Consider the following 21,152-nt stretch of genomic DNA (forward strand, 5'->3'; position numbering starts at 1 on the left):
CCCAACCGGAACAGCTCGTTACCACGGCAACCTTGCTGTGAACCAGGGGGACGGTATCTGTTCTGCAGTGTGATTCCAACAGGTGAGGCTTCCCTAGTTTATCCTCACATCTTGAACTGATATTAACATTTTCTTTTGATGAGCGTATTCCAATCCACTGCTTGTGTAAACTCCTATTCTTTTCTCTCAATCATTCTTGCTCAACTTTTAGCTACGATGATCTAAAGGCTTTGTGAAGGTCGACCAAACAGTCTTTTATTACAAAAAAAGGGGGTCGTCATATTGACCTCTATGGATTTAAAGTTTGAGCGTTTTCTAAAACGTATCAAGTGGTCAAATGAAGCCGCAGTCAGTGTGTCAACCTGTCCGCTAGATGGCAGCACAGTCACGAAATCCCGGGAGACCTTCAGCTTCCGCTGCAGCTTCAGCTCCCTCACCGGACCTGTCCGGGAACAGGATGCCTCTGGAAGCTGGTGTGTATGGCGCCACCATGAGTCCATTTGTCAAGTTGGATTCACATAAAGTAGCACTAGTCCTCGCCAATAAGTTCCCCCAATCTTTTCACAATATTTCCTTACACATTTTCTTTCCTCCATGATTATGGTTCTCTTCTATCCACTAATACTAGTTATGTAATAACTAGGGCCGGGACTTTAGCGCGTTAATTACGATTAATTAATTACAATGTGAATTAAGATTAATTAATTAAACAAAAAATAACACATTAAACATTTTTTACGCATTTTTACACTTATTTTTTGCACCGCGGAACGTTTCTCACTGGATGAGTTTCGGAGGACCGATTATACTGGAGCACCAACTAGCGTTCATGACTTCAGACAACAACAAACCACAGTGATCATGAACGAAGAAGCTGACGAGACCGCGTCGGGTGGCCCCGTGAATGGGAAATCTTATTATAATAAACACGGATGGAAGCGTCGATAAGAGCGTGGTTGTGTGCACGCTATGCAACAAGGAATTCACATCGAGCCTCAAGTATCACCTCAACGCAAAACAATTAGCAGCTAGCGTGGACCTTAGCCCAACTCAGAGTACAAGGACCCACACCCAACCCACACAGGTCAAATATTTATGCAATTAAAATGCGATTAATTTCGATTAATTAATTATAAAGCCTCTAATTAATTAATTAATATTTTTAATCGAGTCCCGGCCCTAGTAATTACATCTTTAATTTAGTATTATTTTAGTTCAGCGAGAGTTTGAGGAGAACATTAAATATTGTGTGCGTGGTGAATGGGGTCTGGAACTTTAAGTCCATTCGGTAATGGTAGTTTTTCCTTGGTTAATGTAGAAGTTTTTTTTCAATCCATAATATTGCTGTTGCAGTTTGATAAATTCTTTGGATTTTTTTTAAATAAATTCTAATGTTAACATTAACGTTCTTCCATTTTTTAGGACTCATTTTATTCCATTTATTGTCACAAAAAGCTATGCAGAGTTTGACTCCATGCAGTCACGCTGAATCTTTTCAACTGATGACAGGATGTCAGCGATGGAGCTCGGCCAATCAGGAGGATTGTAGGCAGGACTGAAAGTATTGATTGTTCAATTACATTATATTTTAACCCCATGGTTTATTTATTGCCTGGGGAGCAATTAGGGGTTGGGTGTCTTGGGTTAGGGACACTTCGACGAGCGCCGCACCACGCCACCGTTTATCTGTGATAAAAAAAATAAAAAGTCTTCATTTCTAGTATCTGGCTGCATGCAGCATTTATTTGTTCATCTGTTCACACGTCGAGAAGTAACACCCGCGCCTCATAAGAAATAGTACAAAATGGATCAACCCCTTTTTGATAATAACTTAAAAACATAAAGTGGAGGTAAACAGAATACATAGGCTTTTGATAACACCTGGGCACAACATGCATGTTCCATTCATATAAATACACAGTATCAAATAATGGGCCCAACTCGCAAGCAGTTGACTTGATGATGGGTTTCTCCGGCCACAGGACGTCCCCCTAAATGTATCGTTTGTGGCAAGCTCGTATATCAAAACATGCTGTTTAGAGTTAACATGCCATTGGTGATATTGTGAGTATTGACGCTCTGCGCGAGCTCTTTGTGGCGTGATGAGATCTTCCATCGGGGTCCCTCACGCTTTTACTCCGTCAGCTCTGCTGCCCTGTAAACGGATGCTTCTGGTGGGCCGCTGAGCAAAGACCACCAGTGAAGTTCTGCCACTTTTTGCCCCAAAAAACCCACTAGAGTCCAACCATCTCTTCAACAAATAAATAACACCTGCCAGCGTGACGTATCTGCGCGTTGGACTCGTCTTCACAGGACTAGTTGAACGCTGTCCCCTGTGCTGAAGGGATTAAAGGGTCGTGCTTTTTACGCTCTACACCTCCCCCAAAGAGCTTAGTGCAAAAAAAATGTTCAAGTCCCTCTTTACTTTCGTCAGACAGAAGAGACCCAAACTAAAAAAAAAAAAGTTTCTTACTGAAGGAGAAATACTGCACGCTGACACTGGCTTGTACACAAGGTGTGATCTTGCACGGGGGGGGGGGGGCAGAGCACTGCGTTTCAGCTCAAGTGGACAATATGAAAATGTTTAACAGCAGCTTAAAATGGGTTAAAGTTACAGAGAAAATCTATTAAAAATCCTGGACTTCTACGTCAGAATAGTTTGACAGTTCAGAGTAAAGTCAGAAGATTGAAGGACTGCTAGTTAGCATAAACGCTGTAAGGAATAGCAATCTGCCTGTTGTTAGCATCTTGCACAGGTGTGATCAACTAGGGGTGCTGCAAGACGCCGCCGCCGCCCCCCCCCCCCATCCATTAGCTGGATGTTTATGCTGTGCTGTGAGGCCAGTGTCAAGCTTCTCAGGAAACTCACTGCAAGATGGCAAATATGCTTATTTCCCACAATTTCAAGCAATTCCTTTAAATCTGGTTGGATCCCAGCTGACTGTTTTTCCATTTATCTTTGCAAATATAAAATGCCAATCAATCATGATTATTCGGATGAAAATCTAATAAAAAATAAGACAAGTAATGCGGAATGTGTTTTTTGGCAAACATGACATTTTTGTTAAAATATCCAGCGAGACATGTTCTACCAATCTATATTTGATAAACCAAAATCTGCAGCTGATATCTGATAATAAATAATCAATACAGTAATGAAAATGATGGCACATACTGTATAGCTGACTTAATTTGATAAACTCCAAAAGAATTTTAACGACACGAATGAACAAATTCTTTTACGATCACAAAAAAACCTGTCAAACAGCAGAACAAAGAACCGTGACAATACTAATATGGCTAAACGGGCCCTACTGTGCATATATTCACATTTGTGCTCATAAATAATATCTAAATCCTTTTCTGATTAAAAACAGACCAAAAAAACCAAACATTTGTAATAAAGTACATGTGCACTTTTCTTGATTTAATCGAGATTCAGTCCTTTGCCCGTTTGGGCAGAAACGAGCAAAGAGGAAGTCGAGGACGACTTCACCCCTGAGTGAAATGACTGGACATCAGTCTGTTTGACCGTGGTCCAAAGACGTCTGGCGACACCCACCAAGTCCCACGTGTCCTGTGCCCGGTGACGCGTGATGGCGGTGTGCGAGGGGGTGGGGGGAGGTCGGGGGGGGGGGGGGGGGGGTTGATTGCGAGGCACTCTTCATGCATCCTCCAGCAGCGGCTTGATGGGAAAGGTCTTTGAGGGACCTCTTTTTTTTTTTTTTTTGAACTGTGTTGACTTTCACCCGTCTGAGGCCTAGAAGGTCGGGGGGGGGGGGGGGACAGGTTCAGAGGTGAGTCTCGTCTCTCGTCTCTGTGCCAAAGTCCTGGCGGTTCCTGGAGCCGGGCGGGGCCGGCCCCCCTTGCGAGTCGTCCGGCATGTGAGCCAGCGGGTCGGACCGGATGATGTACCTGCGGAGACGAAAGGTCTCGTTGGAGCCTTTTTTGCCTTCAGTGACTCGTGTTGAATGTGCACAATGTGACCAAAGTAAAAGCCCCTTTCGGGCGTCTGAGAAAGAGGAAAAAGTGACCCTTACACAATGTCGTTGAGCTCCAGCACGGTGTCCGGGGGGGGGTTGATGAGGACGTAGGACAACGTGTTCTGGTGGTCGTTCATCTCGTCTGGAGGAAGAGAGACAGGAGACCTTCAGTGGACTCGTCCCTCGTCCCTCGTCCGCCATGCAGCCGGGAAACGAGCCCCTCCTTTCCACCTTCAGGGCGTGGACAGGAGGGGCTCGTTTCCTCGCCTGGCTGTCAGTCAAACACATTCTTAATTATTAAAGTAAGAATTTAGTAAACTAATAGTTGCATTTACCAAATCCAATTTAGGAATTTATAATGGATTTATGAAGCCGATTGTGTTCTGGATATTTAGAGGTTCAAACTATTAGCAGAACAGTCCTCAAGTCATTTAGCTATCATTGTTTTTTATTGATAACACATTTTAAATAAACTAAATATCAAATTTATAAAAATGAATGCGATGTAAAATGTTTATTTATAAAATGTTTTATCCTCCTTTATCTAAAACAAAATGAACTACTTTATGCACTCTATTACTTTCAGCCTTCTATTAATGGTTTCCTGTAAATTGTTTCCGCATTATATACCTTTACACACACACACACACACACACACACACACACTAACAGTTGCAACAATATTCTTTTATTGCTTTCCCAATAAATACTTAAGCTAACCAAGCAAACCGTTTGGCACTATGGAGGTATCAATCAATCAGGAATCAATCCCTCCCCCCGATTGCTTTCCCAATAAATACTTAAGCTAACCAAGCAAACCGTTTGGCACTATGGAGGTATCAATCAATCAGGAATCAATCCCTCCCCCCGATGAGTCACAATACTGGGTGTCCTTATGTCAGTGTGTGCGTCAGGTGCTCTCTGGCGGCGGCTCCTACTTGTTTTACGTGATGGGCGGAGGAAGTGAAAGGAGGGCACATGTGTCTCCATGACAACCCACCTGCTTGTGGCCCTTTATAAAGCCAGGCGGGGTGGGAGAGAGAGAAGGTGCTGACCGTTACTGACAGGGCACTTTGTGGAACAAACGGAGGCCCATGCTGCCCGCTGACTGACACACGCCGCCCCCCAAACCCCCCCACCACCAGCCCCCCCCGTGCGGCAGCAACATGCAGACAGCGTCCGTGGCTACGCGACAGCTCCATCCCCGACGCATTCAAAAACTCCTGCGCATTCCACACTGGACCAAAAGGCGGCAGGTTGCCATGCCAACTGACGACACTCAGCCGCCCCCACGGTCACAATCACGCACACACGCGCACACACACCCTCAGAGGGACATGCTCCAGCACCCGTCAGACTGGACCAAACGCAGAGCGACTCCAAACCGGGCCGAGTGAAGCGGAACGCGTTGGGAGTGTGAGAGTGGTCGACCTGCTGCTACGTCACCTCCTACTGGGGGGGGGGGGTGATGGTAACAATTGGTCTACTCCTCTAAATACACACTTTATGATAGACTACTCGGTGTATTAGATATGGATTATACCGTGGCCACAGGAACAAAACAGACTTCTTTATCTGCTCTTTGTTTGGCAAAGAAAATCTCTTTTTGTAGTCCAGACGAATCAAATGGACTTTTAACCGGCTCATTTAAGATTTCCTCTTATTCTCCTGCTGGGCTCCATCGAACTGAGTCACTTGCCTAAAGATCCTCGTTTTGTCGTCCAATTAAACCTCTCGGCAGTCTCTTTATAGCCTGTAATTCATCTGTAATCTGTATATCTGTAATTCATATTCCAATGTGCTGGACTACAAAGACATTGCAACAACAAAAACTTGCCTGACGGGTCGGAGACCAAATCAATGCATGATCCATCAACAGCAGCTTTGCAGAAATGAACGGCGATAATAACGGCGCTTATCGTTAGTGGCCATGGTATAAAGCGTGGAGGTGTCCAGGAATGTGGAAGAAAGAGACAATCAAAATTCTTCATTTTCCACCCAATCTTCCATCTAACCTTCCATCCACAGACACAATGCGTTCCGCTCCACCCTTCATCGAGCCACCCTCCAAATCCCTGCAGTGCTCGTCACAACAATGCAGAAAAGACCATGGGAAGAGAGAGAGATTCGGGAGAGAGGAAGCGAGAGATTGGCTGTTGATCTACCGCTGATTCTGGCACAAACGCACACATATACACACACACACACATATACACACACACACACACACACACACACACACACACACACACTCATGCAGTGAAGTTGCCGTACTGTGATCAACGGGCTAACCTGGCGGCCTGGTCCCCTCTGTATACGGGTGCTCTGAAATGTCCTGCAACTCTAACAACGGTACTCACTGTCAACGTCAATATGCTAATTTGTTCTTTTGTAGTAACAACATTTAAAAAAAATAATTCAAAAGTGGAAAAAAAACATTTCTAAAAATGGGTAACTATTGATTCTGTGTATAAATTCAGTGCACTAATCTTGGATGGATGCTGGTGAGGAAAGGACAACTTCCTTCCTCCACAAGATGCAACGGAACCACTCACATTGCTGTAAATGTGTTGTAAAAGAGCACAAAGTTACCTTGCAAATATCCTAGATTTACTCGATTCATGACATCGCTCGCAGTGAGATTAGAAACATCCTCTACAGGCCAAAGGGGGGGGGGGGGGGAGATAGAAAGAATCAGAGAAAGAACCAGTGAGAAGAAAAGCACAAAAGGAGGAGAGGGGTGGGAGGGAGGAGGAGGGGGGGGGACAAGAAAGAGATCAGGCAGGCAGCAAAATGCATTTGCAGTTTCTTTTGCAGTAACTTTAAAAGAAAAGGTGAGAGCAATGCAAAGCAGCCGGGCAGTGGTCACTTTGCTCTAAGTGCAGGTCTGGAGCCGGATTCTGTCTGTTTTTGTTTTTCTTAATGCTGGGGGGGGGGGTCAGAGAAGAACTGAAAGAAAAGCAAAGGAGTGAAGCAGGAAATCCAGCCTGTGATCAAATGCAAACTGAGGTGCAGTGACCCTGCGTCTACATGCACGACGCGTGACCATGAAGGTGGTGTGTGTGTGTGTGTGTCGGGGGGGGGGGGTGTGTGATGGCACACAGAGGGAGACTTTGAACAAGTGTGAGGAGAAGTGAGAAAATGAGGTTTTCTGAAAGTTAATGAGGATGATGATGAGGTGCGACATTAGTGATTTGAATGATCAAGACCCACAGCGGCACGTCGTGGGATGAGATACAATGACAGGAGCACAGGTTGGAGCTTGGTCCAAATGCAGCTGAAATAATTGAACTGGTTGAAGTGGGTGGAGCAAAAGGGTCAACTGAACCCGATCAGAGGGACCTTCCATGACCTTTAACCGGACATACTATACCCATTTATTTATGTGTGCCCTTTAAATCCTTTGTTTTATACAGTGCTTTTTGCATCATATTTTTTATGACATGGTGTACTTTGATCTTTCCAATGACATGTTTTCTGTCAGTGGCGTTTTACACGACCTACATGCATGATACATACAGTGTGAACCGTGAGAAAACACTTCTTTGGCTCGACACGTCACATGACGCACCGTCTCGCCACATCTTCTAACCTTAGAAAAGGTGAGATTTTTACGCTTTGACCCACTGAGGCTCAACACAACCAATTTCATTATTTCGGCCTCCTTCTGCTGCTTTTAAGACATGTTTATAGTGCTGAGGTTGTTACCTTTCACCGTCATACACATTCATGCACTTCATTAGGCCGAAATAACTATGAATTACAACAAAAACAAACATCAGTAACCACCTGCACTCTCAAGTTTAGCTCTTTTCCCGCAAGTGATGCATCGCGTGAGCACCCCCCCCCCCCCTCCACAACGCCCCCGTCCTATCTGCGGACCCGGCCCGCTCCCCTCACCGTATCCCACGGTGGGAAGGCCCAGGTGCTTCATGCGGTTCTTGACCAGCTCGGACAGCTCCTGGCGCTCCGAGCGGCGGTACAGGTTGAGCCTCTGCTGCGAGATGCGCTCCGCCCGGCTGGACGGCTTGTTGCTCTTCCTGCTCAGCCGCCGCGCCCACTGCATGCTCTTCTTCCTCAGCAGCGGGTGCTCCGACTGGTCGCTGGCGCTGGAGTTGCGGTGGGCCGCCTTCTCCTTCCAGGGCTCGCCGCGCTCCCGGGGCTCCTCGCCTTGTGCCGTGTTTATGGACACCTGAGACTGGGGAAAGATGGTTAATGTTGAGTGCTGCGTGTGTGTTTTTTAAGGATATATCTGCGCATTTTTTACAATAGGAGCAAAAATGTGTTTTGCAGATATAAAAATGATAAACAAGCACAATTGGATCTTACCTGTGCGTTACCGTCTTTGCCCTGAAACAAGAGACGGACCAACAGGCATCCAAACAAAAACAACAACAAAAAAGAAATGCAATGAAAGACGGAGGCATCCAAAGCAAACAAAATCATCAGAAAATAATCAAATATTTTGCACATGAATTGTCAGATTCACGCAGAACCGAAAGAACACAAAGGCGGGTCTCGGACACTCAGCCTCCAATCAGAGGACTTGCCTCCGAGGTGGCGAACATGTGCGACTCGGTGCGGTAGATCCCGATGGGGATCTCGGCGCTGGAGGAGCAGAGCTTCTGGAAGAGTCTGCCGTAGGTCCTGATCCACAGGTCCTCTTCTGTGATCTTCATCTGAGAGGAACAGAGAACACACACACACACCCCCCCCCGATGAAGGAGACGCTCCGGAAGGCCCGGCAACACAAAGCTTCGCACTCACAGCACACAGGTAGCCGGAGCCCGGCGTGGTGTCCAGGCCGAGGAGCAGCCTGGCGATGCCGATCATGTAGTCCTTGACGAACGACTGCGGGGGAACACACACACACACACACACACAGAGAAGTGGGTCAGACACCCTGTGTCTGTGTGTGTGTGTGTGTGTGTGTGTGTGTGCTCGGTTGTCCCACCTGGTAAAGCAGCGTGTCCAACATGCTGATGCTGAACACCCGGCCCGCGGCAAACGGGAGGCGGAACATGAAGGCCAGGTTGGAGCCCTTGTCCCGCTCCACCTGGACAGAGTGGTACAAGAAACAAGTTCCTGTTTCTAGTTTCGGGGATGGTGAATTATATCTAAATGATCAATTTCAGTGATGAAAACACATGGGGGGGGGAGAGAAAAATGGTATGTTTACCGCATAAGACACAAAAAATAACATATTGAATAACATCAGAACATTTCTTCAGTTGATTAACATCTTAAAGAGGGAATTTGTGAGGATTGATGGAGTTAAACTTCAGAAATAAAACAGTAAAATGTTGCAACAGTAGCGCTAAAAATCCTCCATGATGCAGCTTTTTGAAAAAGTCTGGATGGACCACAGAGTTTCCCACGTGGGGGGGGGGGGGGGGGGTGTCATGACGGGGGTTCTCGGGTCTCAAAGGCTCACCTTCTCCAGCTTGGAGAGAGCGAGCGAGTAGCAGTCCTTGGCTCGGAACTGCATGAACCTCATGTTGGAGGGATGCGTGAGCTCCGTGATGATGCTGAGGCTGGGGAACAACCTGAGACAGTGAGGGGGGGGGGGGATAAAAGGAGGGAGAGGGTTAGTGAAGGTGAAGAAAATGATTTCTGCTGAGGGGAGAGGGGGGGGGGACCCCGCGTGGCAGTGATGGATGCTTTTAATTTGGTCTGTTAAATGGACCTCGCAACAGAGGAGGGCGACGCACGCTCTGTCGTCTCCTCCGAGGCGCCCGGCCCGGCCCGGCTTACCTGAACATAGTCTGGACGTTGACGATGGTCTTGGCGTCCGCCATGTAGTCCTCCTCGGCGCTCATCGTGCTCTCCTTGTCCACCACCACCAGGTTGTCGGCGTAAATGATGCCGCACTGAAGCAGGTTGTCCAAGCTGGTCCATTCACAAAGAGACAGCGTTCATGTATGGAGATTTACACACTACTTTAGAGACATTTTTAAACTATGATTGTTTAACTTTACTATGAGATACTAGGCTATGAGTGTTGAAAACTAATTTTAACAGCATACAGTGTACTATTGGCTTTTATGACATTTTATTTGAAATAATAAACTCAACCGTTTTCATGGATTTCTGACATTTAATGATGTAATGATAGATAGTACATTCAAGACTTTTATTAACACCTTATTTCATGTGACATAGTGTGCTATACTTGTATGACATACTATGCCATGAAAATGTGATTTGAAAACAAATGCCAAACTCTACAATGGCTCTTTTGGCATTTATTTAAACATATAGATGAAGGGGGTGAGATTCCATAAAAGCATAACATACCTCTTTGAAAATCTCTTATGGCTATGAATTTAGTAAATGCCAAATTAAATTGAAATTCTAAATGAAACAATGAAGTATCGCTATTTGCTTTTTATAATATATAACATTTTTAATGACATATATCATGATTTATAAATTCAACTTTTTATGGCACACTATACTATTACATCATGATTTTCATTAGGGCATTCTAAAGTTAATTTGATGTAAATTGTTATGACACACTAACCTGCTCCGGAGGTAAGTCTTTACTTAATATGCACCTCTATAAAAAGCTCTTGTGTATCTTGAATCATTAAATAACTCAATTAACAAATGGCACTGGTTCTGTATGTGAATGGGAATGATATATTAAACGTAACTGTTAAATCATTTGCTAACATTTCCCATGTGTGCAGACATCGCTTTTTATGGATAGCAGACGTTGCCTAGCAACCAAAACAGCACATTATTAAAATAGTAATTAGGTAAGATCGCTTAAGAGCTCAAAAGGGTCCAACGTGGCCTATTTAATCACCAAGTGATGATGATCAAGTGGGAATAAGGTGCCGCAGTGCTCGCTCCGTGTTGGAACTAAAGAGTTCTACATTAAACCCATTAATCCAGAGAAGAGCTTTTTATATGTTTACACGTTAATCCAAACACATACTTATCGATTGTGCCCGCCATGAAGTAGACCATCGGAAAGCAGCAAATGGCCTCTAAGAAGTGGTTGTCCGGCCTGCAGGAAACCGGAAACATCGTTAACGAGCCCCCCAGACTAATTATCTCTGTGAACCCCCCCACCCCCTCCAACCCCCCCACACATTATGACGATGCTGTGGCAATTTCCTGAAATTAGCTCGTTGATGACGGCAGTGGGGGGACCATTCCAACCGGATTCATTTGGAAACATGCATCTACATTCCTAAATTGGACGAGAGGATTGAAGCGGTTGCCATGGTAACCGCAGAGGTCGTCACACAGCTCTTCATGGCTCTTGCGTGTGCGCATTAGAACTAATACCAAATTGTAATCAAATGTTACAGTTGAACTGAACCTTTATCAACATGAAGGTACAGTTGTACCATCTTTATAGTGTTGCATCTACATTATCTTTTAGGTATAGCTAATGCATGTGTTTGAGGCCTCTGTACAAGACAACTAACTCTTCAGTTTTTGGAAGTTCTGAAAGGGTTAAACATCTCTGCGGCAGGTTGCAGTCTTACTGGTAGTCCAGCAGCAGCACGATGGGGTTGAGCTCCTTCCGGGGCCGATAGTACGCACGCAGCGGCACGATGAAGTTGTAGAGGCCGTTTCCCGCCGTCTCCGCAGAGACGATGATCAGCTTGTTCTTGAAGCCGTACGCCTTGGCGTCCACAAAGCTGCTGTGCGTGCAGCCCTGGAGCCGGAGCAGGGATTCCAAGAGGGGAAGCGACCCCGGGTTTGAGTTTAGTTTTTACCCAACAGATTGCGTTTCTGTCCCCTTCTGTCGGCGGGTGGACTCACCTTGTCGAGGCGAAGGCAGCAGAATGGAGCCTTCTGGGGCAAGAGGTGGCACAGGGTGGGAGAGCTGCCGATGTAGGGCGAGTTGGGAGGGTAACCCTTCACAAAACTGGGGAAAAACAAAACAAGAATTCACCAAACTTGAGCCACATTGTAATAACATCAAGGAACTGGAGTAATGAGAATTAACACCTCGTGCTTGTGTCAACCAGTCAAGTTGCTATTTTCTTTTTATTGTCCTTGAATCCTTCTTCATTATTAATTCTTACTAAACATCACGTTTCCATCCTTTCATTTATTGCTTAAATCAGTTCCCCCTTAAATGACTAAAGGATTAATTCCAGCTCAATGGAAACCAAACCAGCAATGTTTTTTGTATTCTGTTTAATTTGATTTTTTGTTTTGTTTTAATGTCTCATTTAGTTTTTGTGAGCCCTGAATTGTAAAACGCCAGCAGCAATTACCTTAATCAGATGGATGGCGCCCTGCAGTCTACAAATAAAAGCGATCCGGACTTTGTTCATGGATGCGCACACCTGCTCACCACTGGGGGGCGCTGTGGCACCTTCGGCGGCTCAGACAACGCAGTAGCCTCCGTCCACCCGACTTACTGGTGGACAACTTCTCAAAAGAAGAAAAAAAAAAAGACTAGTTTCGCGCGGCTCTGAGGTTTGGCCCAACTTCACAAGGCCCGATGACAGGTGCTCGCCTCCTACGTCATCTCCGCCGAATGAACCCACGACGCCCAGATCACGTGCCTCATTTCAAACCCCATCAATCTCCGTGTCCTACAACCACTGAGAGGCGGTGGAGCGGAGGACAGGTGACCTCCGTCGGGACGTATGAACGCCATGAACGCCTATTTTGTCTTTGGAGCAGCACTCACTCGGACCCCACGGAGCCCTCGTCGTCGGACTGGTTGGTCTCGTCCTCCGATTGGTCGCTGAGGAGGTCGCAGGGCAGGATGGCGGAGGAGTCGGCGATCTCCAGGACGGGCGCGATGCTCGGCCGGCGGCTGCCGGAGCCGTTCTCCGTCGGCAGCGTCAGCTTGCCGCTCTCCTCGGGCGGATCCGGGTTCTGGAGGTCGATGGCCACCGTGCCTGGAAAGCATGTGACACACTTTTACCGCAATGTCTTGTTTAGACCAAATTGTCAGACTTTATTACTAGGTTTAGCTTCTGAATATCCGTCACTCACAGTCCTCCTGAGATGTAATCATGTAATAAAGTTTCATCAAAATACAAACCGTATTTAAATTGTATGTTTGTCAGTAAATATATCTCTAATATACATCAAACTGGCTTTATGATGTATGCATATTGCGCATATCAGATACAACAGATGTATCAGATACTTGATGACACAAGCACAGTACATATATCAGGCATATCAGATTTGATATATGAACAATAATCAGATATATCAAATGTATATTTACTGTATGTACAATACACATTTATACATCTTTTTTTAACAAGATCTTAAAAATCCGTCATGTCATGAATTCTCACTGTGTATAACATACTGTACAGTTTGTACTCCTTAAAATTGGAAGGAGCGCTAAATACGTGTAAGAAAAAAGTGATGCATCATGCGCAAAACTTACCATATGCAGTGGCCTGATCAACTTTCACAGGTCAAAGAAAAAGCACAACACAATAATGTCAGCCAAGAAAGAAAAAAACGCATGTGAGAAAAAAGAGGAAGTCATGCGATGCAGTCAGCAGAAAGCAAACAGCGTCACCGAGGCAGCCAGAGTCTGCAAGCATCAGCACCAGAGCCTCCGCTTCCCCCCTTCAAACTGTCTGCAGGACCAATGAACCCCCCCCCACCGACTCGCCTCACCCATGCTGGCGATGATGCTGTGCACGGGCAGCCTGCAGGGGGCGTCGTAGAGGCCGCTGACCGACAGGCCCTTGTTGTGCTTCTCCTCCTCCTTGAAGATGAAGGCCGAGTTCTCCTCCTTGGTGATGTTGATGTAGTAGCAGGTGTCCGCGGGGGCCATGATGTGGCGGGGGCCCGGGTTGAGGAGGATGCTCTTGTTGTCCTCCCGCTTCACTCCGATCAGACACACACCGTACCTTGCAGGTAGAGGGGGGGGTGATGCGGTGTTCATTGCATACTGCTGTGATTTAGCCGAGCTGAGATGTGAAACCCGCCCGAAAGTTGGACTAACTTCTTGTGGGCGTGGAAGGAGGCGTAGGTGAAGCTCTTTCCGTCGTACTCCCCAAAAAACTTGCTGTCACACAAGCGGATGTGGTAGACCTCGTTTCCAGAGCAGCGTCCATAAATCCGCTGCCACTGCTCCGGGGACAGCTGCCCCTCCCTGAGACACATGTCAGAGGTGCCACTTAGAAAAGAGGTCAGTAACATGACCGCTAAACTTAGAGCCATATTGTTTTAAATATACTGTTCATAACATAAGGACACAAAAGTTAGTTGAATGTAATTATGAAGAAAAATGGAAAAGGCCGCGAGGTCATTTTCATTCAGGCCATTCACATTCTTCATGACTTTTAATCGATGTGATGACATTCGAATTACAAACTGGGTCTATTCCCAGTCATGTCACCTTCACAGCCCCAAGTCAGTGCAGGTTTTCCATATTGGAAATTAAAATAGATGAGCTGCTGTCGTCGGCAATGAAGATTTAGTGGCACCTTGAAAAGAATATGAAAAACACCGGTGGTGACTGCGCTGCAGCTACAGTCTGAATAACTAAAAAAAATCAGTTTCTCACCTTGACGACTGCTATCATATCATCAAGTGGAATTAAATCAATCAAGAAAGATTAGACGTTAACGCTACAACAGGAGGAGGGTTGAAAGTATTGACAACAGGAGACTTAGCTTAGCTTAGCATAGCATCTCGTAACGGGGGGGGGGGGGGGGGAGCTAAGCATCTCATTTAATGGGCGGATATTTGAATTGATACCAATCTCTGCGTCTAACTCGAGGCAAGAAGCAAGAGTGTATGTTAAATAATCCAAACTATTTGATTACTTGGGACTGTAAGAGCACTATAACGTTCAAACTAAAGCACAGTCCATCACCGTGAGAAAGTTGCAGGTCCAGAACGATAACTCAACTGAATTTGTACTGCCCAAGATCACAAACCTGTCCTTTTTTTTTTACACTCACACAGCGATAGAAAGCAGACGGCACAGTAAATCCCACAAAGGTCAACTGCCCTCGTCGGCGAGAAATAGTGGCATCTACTCACTGTCCTCTGGAGGTGTGGACCAGCAGTGTGACTAAGGTGGACGTGGCGGGACACACGCAGTTCAGCGCCAACATGGCGTACTTGAACTCTTCTTCACATACCACGTGATCTGATTGAAAGGGATTGCAACGACACGGCGTGTAAGACGGAGGCGGTGCTGCACCGACAGGGATGGGAAAAAAATAAAAAATAAGAAAACTTACCTGCAAACTTAACGTGGAATTTGTTTTCCGGTTTGAGAATTTGGACGTAGAGAGGGCAGTTTGGAGCAAAATCTTTTGCGGCCCAAGCCCTTAAAATAGTCTGATGGTCCTGTTTGACAACAAGAACGTACATTTCACTCATCCGGTAAGTTAATTGGAAATGGTGGCTCAATGTGTTCCCAATGCGCAACGAATATTATAAATATCAGGATTATTATAAAAGGAGGGGAGTGCGTGGGGGGGGGGGGGGGGGGGGGGGTGGATTCTTATCGACAAACGGATGAGACTCACCGCGGCGGTTCGGTCGACCTCGTTCCTGCTGCTGAGGATGAAGCAGGCCTCGGCGTCGTCCATCCTGAGGACAAACAGGGGGGACGGCGAGGAGGACGGTCAGCCCCAAAAAAAACAAACATTGTTTACAGAGGTCAACAGAGGTCAACGTCCCGCGACAAAAGACAGGCGTGAAATCAATCCCGCTGGTTGTTTGACACGAGGGGCAGAGATCCTTCGTGTATGAAAAAATGTGACACCTTTCAACTTTGCAGCCAACGTTACAACAGCTGGAACATTTTGCAGGGAGGCGAGACGAGATTGAGGTAAAAAAAAAAAAAATGCACCAGTGGGATCCATCATCCATTCTGCCTTTTGCTTTTCAATTACACGGACGTGCAAGCAGAGGGCAGCCAAGGAGACGAGCAAGCACCTCCTCCTCCTCTATATGAACCCCGCACAGACTTTACATTTACAGACTACAAGTCATTAAGACTCCGGAACCAGAACCTAAAGCGAATCAAACAGGAATCAAACATTTGAAAAGGAAATGAAACACATTTTCAGATATTAACACAGGAGCCCGATAATCACACCGAGGTATAAAGAAAGGTGGAATCTCCTCGGATGCTCACTTGGCCCTCATCAGGTCCTGGTCTTTGAGGGCGGATCCTTGCAGGTAGATGACCCTCTGGGACCACAGAGGGATCTGGAGGATACGGCGAACCTGAATGTCGATCTCCGTCGGACACAGGATCACCACGTAGTAGTCCTGCAAAAACCAATCACGCACAGGCTCAGCTGCACATCCTTCATTTATACTACAGACACAATACACAAAAACACATCAGGTTTGCGTATTGAAACAGATCTTTGGTTATTGCCATCACTTTGAAAATGACCATCTCTGCGGAGCACACCCGACTGGTTCGCTTCGGTACCTGCAGCCTGGGGTGAGCGTAGAACTCGTTGAGGAAATCCATCAGCAGGTCGATCTTCAGCGAGCTGACGCACAGCACCACGTGTTTCTCCGTCTGCGCGCGGGTGGCGGCTGTAGTTCCCACCCAGCTTCTGGCTCTCCATCCACAGGTACGCCAGCTCCTCAAACTGAGAGAGGGACAAAAAAAAAACAGCAACACTGGCGTGACGCCAAATGCCACAAGAACTGCCGACGCGGCAGTTTCGTCAGGCTCCAGATGTTCCTTCCCATTTCTACCCCTCAGCACGTCATTTGAAAGAGGGGGACGTTTCTGGATAAATAATGCAGCGAATCGGTGGATTTATCATGCAGCCGAAAACGACTCGGCCTGCAGTTTGATTTGCAGGCCAAAAATGTCAGAGGGGAGAAAGCAAAATGTCATTTTACATTTAATATTTGATCACGGTGCCACAAAAGGGTCACTGGATGCGGCACATGGCAAGAATCGCTAATCACGAGACCCTTCCCTCTACTTTGCAGGGGTGAATCAACCCCCTCCCCCCCCCCCCCCCCCCCCCCCCTCTTCCATCACCTGTAGTGGGAGCACCACCAGCGCCACGCAGATGAGAATGACCACCAGCAGCTGGGAGGGCCAGATCTGTGGGGTGACGTCCCCGTAGCCCACGGTGGAGAAGGTGACGATGCAGAAGTAGAAGGCGTCAAACAGGCCCAGGTGCTTCCCCGCCCTCTCCAGATGCTGGATGCCACACGCTCTGCGGAAAGACCAATGTCACACGTCTCTCCTGGGGGGGGGGGGGGGGGGGGGAAACTGAAGCTTCAAGTGAAGAGCCGTTTTAGCTCAGTGGACTGGATGTCAGACTCAATTTGCTCAAAGATCAAAGGGCAGTAGAGTAAAGATGAGAAGAATCAGAGTCAGATTTAGTTCAGCATTTAGGTAAATAAAACCGTGCACGTAGGTCTGCTTACGAGAACCACATGCTTAATCAATACTAGTACATACGTTTCCCCCCCCCCCCGCGCACATGCACACTAACCAAACTGGGCCAGAGGCCCTGGGTGTTCTGGGTCAGGTGCACAGCGTAAACACAGCAAACAGGAAACGCATGAACCACAGGTCCACTCACCCAGTGAACACCAGGCAGAACAGTGTGCAGATGAGGATGAACACCTGGTTGAACATGGCAGAGTGGGTCCTCTGGATGGCGCGATGGAAGTCGTTCTGAACATGTGGGGGGGTGGGGGGGGTGGGGGGGGGGGGGGGGGGGTTACTAGATAGCCGGGTGTCAAACACAGTCATCACACAGTCCCCCTTATGCAACCCCTTCCTGCTCCGTCCCGACGCGCGGCGCCCGCCGCGACTCACTCCCAGTCGGCCCCTCGTTAAGCGCCGCGTTCTGCCTCCTGGCGCCGCCTCTCCGAGACGCGCCGCTCCGCCCCGGCCCCCCGGGGCCCCCCCCGGATTCAACCATCTGCCCCAAATAACGCGCCTAATTGCTTTGAGTTCCGCGTAGCGGCACCCAATGTCTCCTGGGAAATATTATAATAAACACGAGGGCGGGACACTGTGACGTGTGTTTCTGCTGCATTGCAGTTTGTTTACTCTGCGTGTGCCGCAGGTTCTGCCAGTTTTTCAAAATGTGCTACGGCCCTCATTTATTCATATATATACATATTTGTTCCGCATGAGCTATGAATATTAAGTATTTACACGCGGTGCGGCCATTAATCCCCGGCGACAACTTCCATTGGCATAATAAAAACGAACCGAGCGTGGGAGTCATAAAGCACCTTTAGGAAATGTTTACACCTTAAAATGCTGTGACATGGAAGTGAGTCACATCAATTTGAAAACTGAAAGTTCTCCTGCTTCGGGAAAAAGAAGAAAATGCCAAAGCACCTCTTTTCTTTTGTCTGAATAATAGTTGGCTCAGTTTTCTTGTTTTAACGGTTGGTGCAAATAGTCTTAATAGAACCAGCAACCTAATTTATCAAAGCAGCAGCATCAACACCAATCATTTGCCAACAATGTGACCCAAAATTTTCTTCAAATCCATCACTGGTTAAAACAAACAAACACAAACACGAGTACTGTGTGCTCTTTTTTTTCTTCATGTGGAAATACGTACGATCATGTTCTCCAGGGCACCTTTGGCGAGCCAGCAGTTAAGAAACACCGGGACGAAGATGTTTCTCAACGGGGGCCAGAAGATCTTAAGGAAGACGGAAGAAAGAGCGACATCAGTCAAATGTTCATGTCCCTGGGACAGAGAAGGGACGTAGATGTGCTGGATGCAGGGGGGGGGAATAAACTGCGTGTGTCCTCGGATGAGGAACCCGGTGAATTATTGTGTTTTGCAGTGAAAGCTCCAAATGACCTTGAGTTCCTCCGGTGGAACACAGTGGAAACGACTCATTCCATGAAACGCATCACTCACCGTGATTATGAACGGCACCGAATTGATCATCTCCAATATGAAGGATATTTGGAAGATCTGCTCCCAAATGTTCCCCTGGAAAGCAAATTGATTTGGAAATGATTCATTGAACCGCACAGAGCGCACGTTGTTTCAGAGAGAACCCGGAAACCACGCTGTGCAACAGGAAAGAGTAAAAAGGGGCTTTTGTCTGTTGTGAATTTTAAGTCCATGTTACTCCATGATACACGTCACATCATGAAATTCAAAAAAGCTTCTTTTTTTTTTGGTGCAAACAAAGTGGATGTGAGATCAGGACACCGCGGCCCTATTTCACCTGCTTTGTTTTGTGTTTTTTCGGGGGCCTTTGATGTTTGTGCTGCATGTTAATGACGCTTCACTACTGCGCAGCGCGTAATATGCAGAAACACAATTATCATAATCTCTGTAAATTTAATTTCTCTCGATCAAAATTGCCTTCTTCTAGATCTTAACGACTTTTCAAAGAGTTTACTTTGCACTGCTGTATATTGCATTCTGTCCTCACTCGAGATGCAAAATAGCTTATTGGTGCCCTCGAACTATTACATGCTGAATTATGTATTCAACGAGACCTCGAATCAAGGAAAGCGTCGCTGTTTCCAAATGACCATGATAAAAAAGTTCATTTTAAATGTGAAAATACTTTGTGGTTACTGGCAAGATAATAATAATAATAATAATAATATCCATACATACAGTGAGAGTATGGTGGCAACTAAGCCTAAATCAGCGTGTGGGACTAAAGACGGATCACATTGGACAGAGCAGCACCATTTAAAAAGGGGAACTGTGGTTGAAAAAGACACGGCAGGAGGAGAAGGAGAATATTCAAACCTCCACGGTTTATAAGAGGCTGAAACATAGGGAACAACACGTCTTCCTCCTGCCGCGCCGTCATTAACAAACCGTTCAGTGGAGGAGTCTCAGACAAAGGCTGACCCTTTGTATCTGCCGTGATTTCCATAGAATCCATTTTGCCGATATACATATCTCCAGTGGCCCCATCCGAATGCATATTGAAGCCATTTGAGAGGAACAGAGTGCTCCTGTAGAGGACGGGGTCAGACCAAACAAAGAGAAGCACATCCGGCCCTGCACACGGGGTTTATGTAACCGCGTGATGTCTGAGTCTAATGATGCCACACACACACACACACACACACACACGATGCTTTGAGACATCCGCAGGAGACAAGCGGTGCACCGGTTTCCTTACCTTGTAGCTGAGATATGTGATGAGCATGGTCTCCAAGAAACTGATTAAGGCCACTGTCACCTGCAGCAGAGGGGAGAGAGCCGTGAACCTGCAGACTCATCGGCACCTGCACCACCGCGCGACTTCGACGTGGCCCTCGAGCAGAGGACTTTGATTCATGTGCGCCTTCATTCGAGTGGAATCAGTCTCACCTGTATCGCCCACACAGGTTCCCGTCTGGTGACCCAGAAAATCAACGACCTGTCAAAAGCCACATCGAAGTTCTCCTTTGATTGGACACACTTCAATTTAAAGTGAAATGGCATCAAGACTGAAACGTACCAGTTGATGTCTCCAGAGTCTGCCGTGTTGTTGTTACTGCGACATATTGCACTGTGGAGAAAAACAGTAACACGCGTGAATGTGTGTGTGTGTGTGTGTGTGTGTGTGTGTGTGGGAACGGACTCGCTGGGAAGCCTTTTGCTCACTTGGAATGTTTCCATAAATAACAATACCCACACGTCTCCAAAAGAACAATCCACGGCTTCCACGAGACTCCACAGACACACACGACGCGCACAAATCACACACCTGATCCCCAAACCGTACCTGGACAGGTAAAGCCTTTCCGGAAGCCAATTAATTTAACTTTCACTGAGCCTTAATAACCATGACACCACTGCGGAGGGAGAGCGACTCTCACCATGGGTCCCCGTTGGCGCCCTTGGGGTCATCCAGGCTGACCCTCAGGATGTAGAGGGCGCAGGTGAGAACCTTCAGGGAGAAGTTGAACAGGCGGATTCTCAGGCCTGCGGACAAACAGAGATGAAGATGTTCTTCCACAGCTGCCCAGGGAGCGATGTGGCATCAGACCACAACAATTCCAACAATCAGCCTCCGCCGCCGCTGCCTCCCTAATGACGACGCAAAGCTCCTCGGATCGAGCCGGGTGTCGATTGTTAAGATTATTTCAAACCGGACACAGACAGCCCCCCCCCCCTGCAGCCTGGTCTGACATTTTCATTACTGTCACGTCCAATAGCGGCGGTGGCTTAGTGACAGCGGCAGGTGAGTGGGAACATTGGCAGGTGTCAACCGCAC

General features: G+C 46.9%; 1 protein-coding gene across 1 annotated transcript in view; it reads right to left on the reverse strand.

Annotated features, from left to right (window-relative positions):
* Nucleotides 1-3,772: 3,772 nt before the first annotated feature.
* Nucleotides 3,773-21,152, reverse strand: part of kcnt1b (potassium sodium-activated channel subfamily T member 1b) — a 40,467-nt gene continuing 23,087 nt past the window's right edge. Inside the window, 29 exon segments of the mRNA XM_037481565.2 lie at nt 3,773-3,915; nt 4,041-4,125; nt 6,576-6,638; nt 7,884-8,181; nt 8,534-8,662; nt 8,751-8,834; nt 8,938-9,039; nt 9,418-9,529; nt 9,738-9,872; nt 10,930-11,001; nt 11,489-11,661; nt 11,769-11,874; nt 12,652-12,865; nt 13,611-13,846; nt 13,942-14,091; nt 14,988-15,096; nt 15,191-15,299; nt 15,482-15,545; nt 16,096-16,232; nt 16,402-16,503; nt 16,505-16,567; nt 16,972-17,152; nt 17,525-17,619; nt 18,527-18,610; nt 18,836-18,910; nt 20,073-20,132; nt 20,264-20,312; nt 20,394-20,444; nt 20,755-20,860. Of these exon segments, the coding sequence (XP_037337462.2) occupies nt 3,792-3,915; nt 4,041-4,125; nt 6,576-6,638; nt 7,884-8,181; nt 8,534-8,662; nt 8,751-8,834; nt 8,938-9,039; nt 9,418-9,529; nt 9,738-9,872; nt 10,930-11,001; nt 11,489-11,661; nt 11,769-11,874; nt 12,652-12,865; nt 13,611-13,846; nt 13,942-14,091; nt 14,988-15,096; nt 15,191-15,299; nt 15,482-15,545; nt 16,096-16,232; nt 16,402-16,503; nt 16,505-16,567; nt 16,972-17,152; nt 17,525-17,619; nt 18,527-18,610; nt 18,836-18,910; nt 20,073-20,132; nt 20,264-20,312; nt 20,394-20,444; nt 20,755-20,860 (3,368 nt within the window). The 3' untranslated portion in view covers nt 3,773-3,791.

This window comes from Pungitius pungitius, chromosome 5 (assembly GCF_949316345.1).
Source record: "Pungitius pungitius chromosome 5, fPunPun2.1, whole genome shotgun sequence".
NCBI classification, from domain to species: Eukaryota; Metazoa; Chordata; class Actinopteri; order Perciformes; family Gasterosteidae; genus Pungitius; species Pungitius pungitius.